The sequence below is a fragment of the Vulpes vulpes genome, chromosome 3 (genome assembly GCF_048418805.1).
Source record: "Vulpes vulpes isolate BD-2025 chromosome 3, VulVul3, whole genome shotgun sequence".
Lineage (NCBI taxonomy): Eukaryota > Metazoa > Chordata > Mammalia > Carnivora > Canidae > Vulpes > Vulpes vulpes.
The window spans coordinates 114,347,743-114,356,562 of record NC_132782.1 but is presented as its reverse complement, the minus strand read 5'-3'; the positions used below and the strand labels follow the sequence as shown (position 1 = coordinate 114,356,562).

The 8,820-nt window shown below is 58.8% G+C and overlaps 1 protein-coding gene across 1 annotated transcript; it reads right to left on the bottom strand.

The window, feature by feature from the left end:
- Positions 1-2,691: 2,691 nt before the first annotated feature.
- PTX4 (pentraxin 4) lies at positions 2,692-6,942 on the bottom strand. Its single transcript, XM_025984864.2, is given in 4 exon segments — positions 2,692-3,678; positions 5,516-5,702; positions 5,704-6,159; positions 6,774-6,942. Coding segments are annotated over 4 exon segments (1,425 nt in total). The 5' UTR covers positions 6,915-6,942; the 3' UTR covers positions 2,692-3,037.
- Positions 6,943-8,820: the final 1,878 nt, after the last annotated feature.

Here is an 8,820-nt window from a genome sequence, read left to right as displayed (position 1 = left end):
GGTGCTCGCGGGCTGGTGCGCACCTGAGGAGCAGGCCCTGTGGGGACTGGGTGTGTTTCACGGAGTGGAGTGGATGATGGGGTTCCTGTGAAGACATCCAGGCAGGCAGAAGTGCCCAGCAGGGTGACAGGGAAGAGAGGACAGTCCGTGGGATGAAGGAGTCCTGCCGGGGGTGGGGGCAGCTCTATGGCCAGGCAGGGCAAGGCTGGTCCCAAAGGCCAGCACTGTGTGGTGCATGAACTTGTACGCCTGCTGGACCAGTGGCCCTTCTAGAGGACGAATGGGCAGGATGGGGAAAGGAGAAACCAGTCAGGTTTCCCGACCCCAGGCCGGGTCAGGCCTCGGCCCCCATGAGAAGGGCATCTCTGAGTCATTTTGTCTTCCTTTTTTTTTTTTTTTTTTTTTTTTTAATTTTGTCTTCCTTATCCAGAAACACAACAGACTCAGGGCATAGGTGGGATTTGATGGATGACAGGTGGCTCATGCACAGGGGAGGACTTTGTCACTGACCCCATAGGAACGGCCGATCGCATGAGATTCGTGTTCAGACTGCCCTGCTTCAAACCCTACATGGCTTCCCTGGTCGGGCTGGACAGAGCCCAGGCTCCAAAGTCTCAGTGACCAGAGCCCCCCCCCTTAAGTTTAAGCTCTCAGCCCTGACTCCAGGCCTATCCCCAGGCTGCGCTGCCCTCCTGGAATCCCACACCCCATGAAGCTTCCTGAGTGTGGATGTGGGCAGTCTACAGCAATGCAGTCTCTGCCATGTTCCTGTGGCTCCAGGGTCTGTGGACTTGTAGGGGAATCCTGCTATGAATGGGGGGCCATCGTGGGTTGCCCAGGTGCTATAAGCACCCCAAAGAAGGGGAGGGGTCAGAAATGATGCCCTGTATGGTCCTTTTATGTTGGGGATCCTGCTGGCCCTGCAGAAATAGTCGGATTACCAGTGTTCCCCACAGAAGCACGTCATCCCTCCCTCCAACTGCAGAGTAGGACAGAGAAGAGCTCCAGAGAAAGGCCCAGGTGCCCAGGAAAGAAGAGCCAAGAGGGGGCACATGCCCTGGGGAAGTGCAGGAGGAAGCAGAAGTCCATGATTCAGGGAGCATTCATGGGGCCACCGAGGGGGGTTTCAGTTCTAGAATGCCTCCTCTGACCTTGACTCATGAATACATGTGGGGGGAGGCTCCGGATTGCTGGGGCCACAGCTCTGCAGAGATGGGAAGGCGCCAAGAGACCGAGGGGGCCCTTTAGAGCACTTGCCCAATGGGGCAGCTGCAGGGCTGAAACCAGGACCAGGGCTGGGCAGGGCTGGGCAGGCCGGGGTGGGGCTTTTCTTGCTTGTCTTCTGGATTTTTTCTTTTTTTGTCTTCTGGATTTTAAAAAGGGGAGGAGGGGCTCCTGGGTGGCTCAGTTGGCTAAGTGTCCTCTCTGACCCTTGATTTCAGCTCAGGTCGTGATCTCAGGGTCAGATGATCAAGGGCCCTTTCCTCCCCACCCCCCCACCCCCCGCATGTGGGGCGCCCTGCCGGGAGTCCGCTGGAGATTCTGAGACTCTTCTCTCCCTCTGCCCTTCCCCAGGCTCCTTGTACACGCCCTCGCTCTCTCTCTAATAAATACAGAAATAAATCTTTAAAAAAATAAAATGGGGGGCGGGTTCTCAGGGCACTTGGCTGGCTCAGTCAGTGGAGCATGTGATGATCTCGGGGTTGTGAGTTCAGGCCCCACGTTGGGTGTGGGGAGTCCTTAAAAATAAAAATAAATTGAAAAATACAGAGGGGGAAGTCCTAAGAACTGAGCCTATTTCTGAACTCCGTGACTGCCCCCTCCCCCCACCCGAATACCCTCTTGTCCTGCCTGCCCCCATTCCTTCCTGATCCCATGAGCTTGTGTTTGGTTCTTCCTTGGGAGTCCCCGAAACCGCAGCTGTTCACCGCCCCGAAACTTAGCCTCTGTTGTCGGTGCCTGTTCTTTTACGGGCCACCGTGCGGATTTGTCAAAATACATGTCACACCGACGACGTGTAGTGTTGGCAAGGCCGCGGCCAAGCAGGTGTGCTCACACAGGCTGGTGGGAGGCAGCTGCTCTGGAAACCAGTTTGGCGGTTTCCTTGAGAGTCCAGAAACTCGGCTCCCAGGTACCCCAAGGGAAATGAGCCTGTGTCTACACAAGGGGCTGCAACGAGCATGCTCAGAGCAGCTTTATTCACAAAAGCCAGAGACTGGAAGCAACCCAAATACCCACCAGGGATGAAGCGCCATGAGACCACAGCATGTGACTCCATTAGGTGAACCGTCCAAGGCCCAGAACAGGCCATTTAGCCCAGAGAGCCGTCAGGGGTCGCCGGAGCTGGGAGCACAGCAGCGGCCCCTAACAGGTATGACTGGGGGGGGGGGGGAGACACGGAAACACTCTAAAACTGGATTGTGATGATGGTTGCACAACTCGGTAAATTTGCTAAAACATGCGCTATAGGGTCTCACGGGTGGGCCTTAGGGTGCGTGCTCCAGTGGTGCTCCCGCGGGGCAGCTGAGGGCACTGCCCCCCTGGCCATGTTTGTTTCTGAATAGCTTGCTCCTGAGCCACCGAGGGAACCCCCAGGGGAACCCCCAGGGCACCCAGCCAAGAGCGTGGTAGCTTTGGGGGCAGGAAATGGATTCCCGGTCCCTTTCCTGAGGGATGTGAGAGCAAGGGGGACACTTTCACGAGCCACCCAGGGGAGGGCCACAGCAGCTCAAATGCACCCACATGGTTTCCAGGAAAATGGGGTTCTCTGCTGCAAACGCAGCGCAGATGAGAGGCCCCAATGGGGTCCTGCGCTCCCTGCCTGAATGATGGCACAGCCCGTAGGACTCCACGAGGCAATGCATGCGTCCTTGCCCGGCCCCACTCCACCTGTTGCCCATTCCCTTCCCGCATTGCCTGGTCCCCTCCCCAGTTGCAAGAGGGGCCCTCTAGGGGCTGTGCAGGGGTCAGGGTGCTGAGTGCTGCTGAGGCTGCTCCTGTCCGGCCCAGAGCGTGACACAGCCGGCGTGCCCAGGCCTCAGGGACACAGCTCCAGGCAGCTGCAGTTCGCCCGCTGCACGAATCCGCCTACCCACTGGGCATCGGCCAGTGTCAGGATGGTGCCCTCCGGGACCTCCCTCCCAGTGGCAAGTTTTGCGACCTCCCCAGGGACCAGCGCCCGGTCCCATATGGCCAGGCCTGCCATGCTCCCCACGAAGGCCTCAAAGCTGTCAAAGCCACCCCCCATGCTGTCTTGCTCCTGGCCCAGCACAAGGGACCCTCCTGGAGGGATCTCGTAGCCCTCCCTGAAGCGGGAGCCTGTGGCCACTAGCCTGCGGTCCACGTGGACCCAGTACCTGCCCAGGGTGGATGTCCAGATGATACACACGTGGTGCCACCGGCCGTCCAGCAGCGGCTGCAGGGGCAGCTCCCTGAAGGCTGGATCTCCAATCACAAAGTGGACGGAGCCAGGGACCAGGGAGTCCCTGCCATGCAGCACAAGCTTGTTGTCATTCTCCTCAGTGGCATAGGAGAGCAGGGTGCCCAAGTGGCCTGAGGCCATGCGCACCCAGCTGCACACAGACAGGGTTCGCAGGCCCGAGGCGAAGCCAGGGCTGAGGAAGGCGACGTTCTGGGTGGAGGCGTTTGGGAAGACCAGCACAGGGCCCACGTCACAGGCTGCAACAGAGGGAACAGTTGGCCCGGCACTATGCAGAGGCACGAGCGTCCACGCCGCAGGACTGCCCTTGCTCTGGGCTGTGGGCTTCAGAGCCCGTGGCTGACCTGCATCAGCACGGAGCGTGGGGCTGGCCGTGCAGGGTCCCCATGGTCCTTGCTGCACCATCAGCCCATCTTCCAGGTGGGAAGACTGGGAGCCAGGGCAGTCTTACAGCCTAGGCGGGAGCGAGCCTCTGTGAGAAGCCCCACAAGCTTGCAGGCCCCAAACCACACAAGTACAGTATCTCCTGTTCCTGGAGGTCCGAAGGCAGACACGGGGCCCCTGAGTAAAATCATGGGGCAGGCAGGGCTGGTTCCCTCCCGAGGCCCCAGGGAGAATCCTTCCCTCCCTTCCATCTTCCACAGACACCCTCGCTCCGTGGCTCACAACCCCTCCTGCGTCTTCAAAGCACATCCCTCTCCCTCCATCCCTGGGCACAGCTCCTCGGACCCTGACTTCCCTGCCTCTTCTACAAGGACCCCGGTGTTAATCCCAGATCCCCTCCCATCTCAGCATCTGTGCTCGTGGCTGGAGAGTCCCCTTGCCATGTGAGGGTACCCACAGGGTCCAGGGATCAGGATGTGGATGTCTTTGGGGCCAGCCCTCTCCAGGTCTGCCTGACAGAGGGTCCATGGGCTGGGAGGCCTGGGGGTGCTGTACCTGGTCCCAGGTTCCGAGTGGCAGGCTGGGGACCTACATTTCTAACCTGTTTGCCCACTGGACTCAAGGATGGAGAGTGTTCTGTGGGCAGCCCCCAGCCCCTGTCTTCACCTCAGGGACCCCTGTCCTAATGCAGGGCAGGGGGCACCTGCAGGGGCTCCACTGGTTGAGCATCCAGCTCTTGTTTCAGCTCAGGTCATGATCTCAGGGTCATGGGATCGAGCCCCATGTCGGGCTCCGTGCTCAGCGGGAAACCTGCTTGAGATTCTCTCTCCCTTTGCCCCTTCCCCCTGCTTGCTTTCTTTCTCTCTCTAAAATGATGATGATGATGATATGATGATAACGTAGGGCAGATGCCACCAGAGATGATCAACCCCCCCCCTTGAAGACATCTAGAAATATCTGTAGTTCTGGTTGTCAGAGCTTTGGGGACCCCTAAATCTTTCCTGGGATCCTGGGAGCCCTGGTGTTTCCTCACAGGCCAGCTGGTCAGCCCTGCCTCACTGGTGAGGCCACCAGAGCCACCCGGGTGGAGGGAAACCATTCTTCAGATTAGTGGGGCCCTAGAGCTGCTGATCCAGACACAGAAACAACCTAGTTAAAACGCAGGTTAAAGATGGATTGGCCTTGTGCGCATAGAGGCAGGGGCTGCTGCTAAACCCCCACCGCACTGGGGACACCCGCACTGGCCCCAAATGTCAGGAGGGCTGCAGCCAGAGACCCTGTCCTGGGAGATCCGAGATGGCAAAGCAGAGTCAGCTTCGCAGCGGGGCCTCCACTCTCGGCACAAGCCCCACGGGGTGCGGCTGAGGTCCAGGCCTGCCTGGGAGGCTCGTGCTGGTGACGGTTGAGGACGTAGTAATATCCCGCCAGCCCTGACACGAGTGACCACCAAGTTGGAGGGGTCATCTACTGCTCCGCCCCTGCGGCACCTCAGCCGTACGCACACATCCACTCCCAATGCCGGGCCATGACCTGCATGGGCCCTCTTCCTTCTGGGGGTACATGGGGCCATGAAGCCAGCGTCCTCTCCACACAGCTCCAGGGGGAAGGCTGTTCAGAGGGGAGCAGAGGCCCAAGGAGGCCCGAATGGGGAGAGGGGAGGCCAATGGGGTAAGGGCAGGCTGTGGTACTTACTCTCTCCTGGGATCTCGGGGGGCCATGCCCACTGGCTGCTTGGGCCAGGAGGTGCCCGTGTCCCCTGCGGATGGCCAGCAAAGTCCTGAGGTGGGTCCCCAGTCGCAGGTGAAGCTCTGAGCACCTGCCTTCCCCTCTGCAGCCTTGGGGAGCTGGGGCTTGGGTGCCCAGGCAGGGGGGGGCTGTGCTGGGGTCAGCCCCGGGGCAACAGTGCCAGGGCCAGCCACCTGCAGCCGCCCCTCGAGAGCAGCCAGCCCGGCACCCTGGCCCTGCACAAGGTGTGTGAGACGAGCCAGCGCATCCTGCAGAGCCCTCAGGTCCAGAGCCAGGCTGGAGAGGGCGTCCCTCTGTGCCTCCCGCTCCTTCCCCTCCTGGGTACGCTGCCTGTCCCTCTCACTCAGGGCGGCACCCAAGGCCAGCAGCCTGGAGTCCACCTTCCGGCTTCTGCGCCGTGTCTTCTGCATCCAGGTCTTGAGGTGGCTCAAGTCACTCTGCAGGGCGGCCTGCGACTGGTTCACCGCCAGAACCACCGCTTGGGTGTCCTGGGCCAGGCTCTGGAACCGAGTGTCAATGTTGTAGGACAGGTTGTAGTTACTGGCAAGGCCTTGCAGGTATGTTAAGGTCATCTCTTGGAACCTCCGGAACTGTAGAGAGGAGACACAACAGGCACAGGGGCTGAAGACTGGGGAGGACGCAGGACAAGCCTTCCTGCCCATGCACCGGCCGTGATCCCCATGGATTTGACCTGCAGGCAGCTGCGTGAGGGCCAGGCCCATTATCACAACCAGCCCACTGTGGCCTCACTCAGAGATGTGGGCAAGGAACCCAAGGTCCCTGGGCTGCACTCTGTGGGCTGAGGGCTTGCGACGCCCCCCTGCCCCCCTGCCACGGCCTCGCCCGTGACCCTCACCCCTGAGTGGATGTAGGGCAGGGTGGGCTCTGTGAGTGGTTTGTGGGGATCAAAGCGGGGAGCGCCTGCAGAGAGCCCCATGGGCCTGAGGCCTCCTGCCCCATGCCCAGCACACCCAGCACCCCTCCGGGGCACTCCGCAGCCCTTCCACCCCACCTCCCAGCCAGTCCTCACTGTCAGTTGGTTTGACTTCATAGCAGAGCCCAGCTGGCTGCCAACTGTAGGTGACAGTAGTGTCACCCCACACTTCATGTTTGTGTCCCCAGAGCGTGGGCGCTCACCACGCCGTTTCTGCATGGGCTGTCGAATTTAACACACACAACTGCCCCGAGTGGTGGGTATACTCACCTGCTCTTCTAGCCTTCAGAGCCTCTCGAAAAATGGTTTTCTCTGCCCTGCAGGGCTGGCTTCCTGTGACAAAGCCCCATGCAGATATACAGGCGCGAAAATAAGGAAGAGACACAGGGTCTTCCTCCACGGGCAGCCCATCCTGAGGACACACGGAGAGCGGCCCGGACGGCAGGAGAAGGCAGCTTGCTTTGCGCCGCTCCCGCCCCCACCCCCCCACTCCCCGCTAGCCAGTGGACCTTTCCCTCTTCCACACTGGCTGGGACTCAGGTACTTCCTGCCACCTTAATGAAAAGCATTCGCTTTCCAGCCAGTGATCTCTGCAGAGATGGAGGTTCCCAAGGACACAAGTTTAAAACAGATGCAAACAGTTTCTCTGGAAAACAATTCTTCTGAGTGTGAGTCTTGGTCTGGCTGGCTCAGAGGCAGAAGGAGGTGATTGCTTTAGCAGGGGCACATGGACTCATGCTCCCACCAGACAGAAGTTGAAGCTGGCCAGGGCCGGGCCAGGGCCAAGGAGCCCCCAGAGCCAAGTGTGCCGTGGGGCCCAGGGTGCAGGCCATGCACAGAGGGTCCTGTGAGGCCCATCCCTCTCCCTTTGATATGGCAAGGGAAATGGGGTTGGGAGCCACCTTAACTTACTTTGAGGTATAGGTTGTATGATGGGCTGAATGGTGGTCCCCGAAATAGTAGGTCCAAATCCCAACCCTGTGAATTCCTCTGTACTTGTGAATATAAGCTTATTTGGAAAAAAAGGGCTCTTGCAAATATCATTAAGGATCTTGAGATGAGACCATGCTGAGTTTGGGTGTCCTTACAAAAGACAGAAGAGCAGAGGCACAGGGGAGAAGGCCGTAGGAAGACAGGCAGAGGCCAGGGTGATGTGGTGCAGAGAAAGCCAGGAGCTGGAGGAGGCAGGAAGGGTCCTCCCCTGGGGCCTTGGGGAGTGGGTGGCCCTGGGACATCCAGCAGTCACTGGTTATAGCAGTGGCCGTGCACAGTCTTGAATGGCTCCTCTTCTCCCAGGTGTGACTCCAGCAAAAGCAAAAGGACAAAGGTGAAGGGACCCAGGGCCAAGGAGAACTCTAGGGGAGGGAGACAGCATTGAATGCACGGATCCAATGTGGCCTGGGAGAGTGACAGGTCAAGGGCAGGGCAGGTGGAGGTGCAGAGAGAGCCTCCCCACCTGCAGGGGCAGGATGTGTGTCAGTGTCCCCAGGCCACAACCAATGACCCGTAACCAGTACAGGTCCAAGGTCAGGGTGTCCCAGGGCCCCGCTTCTCCCCAAGGCTCTGAATAAGGATTTTCCAAACAAATAAATAATTAGGGGCTTCTGGGTGGCTTAGAGGGTTAAGCATCTGGCTTTGTGTTCTGCTCAGGTCATGATCCTAGGGTCCTGGGATTGAGCCCGGCGTCGGCTCCTGCTCTACGGGCAGCGTGTGTCTCCCTTTCCCTCTGCTACTCCGTTTGTTCTCTTTCTCTCAAACAAATAAACAAATCTTAAAAGAAAATAATTAAATCAGGAAAGCTGAAAGGCAAGATCTAAGCAATTGCCCAGAAAGCAGGGCAAAAAGACAGAGAGATGGAAAAAAAAAAGAAAGAGAGAGAGAAAGTATAGCCTTCAAGGGGAATCCAATGAAGAGCAAGCACAGAGTGAGAGAAGAGAAAACGGGAAGGTAGTCTGGGAAGGGTTCCCGGCCGAGGGCATCAGTCTCAAGACGGCGTGCCAGAGAGGGCCACTTGTCATGTGTCAGAACCCCATGGCTGAGGAGTCTCCAAGTGTCGGTGGAGGAAGAACTGGGTCACACGGGAACGACTGGACTCTCCTCCCAGAACTGAGTGCTGGCTGCCAAATACAGGAGCAAACCTCAACGTCTCTGAGTGAAAATTATTATCACTTAAAATTGTTTGTTTAGCTCAAATGTGAAGCTGCCTGGAGCAAACAACAAAGGCACTTTTTGGACACCTAAAGGCTTTGGGGGTGTGTCTCCCATGCTTCAACACAGGGATCCAGGCCCAACGGAGCTGCAGTCCGGGCTCCAGAGC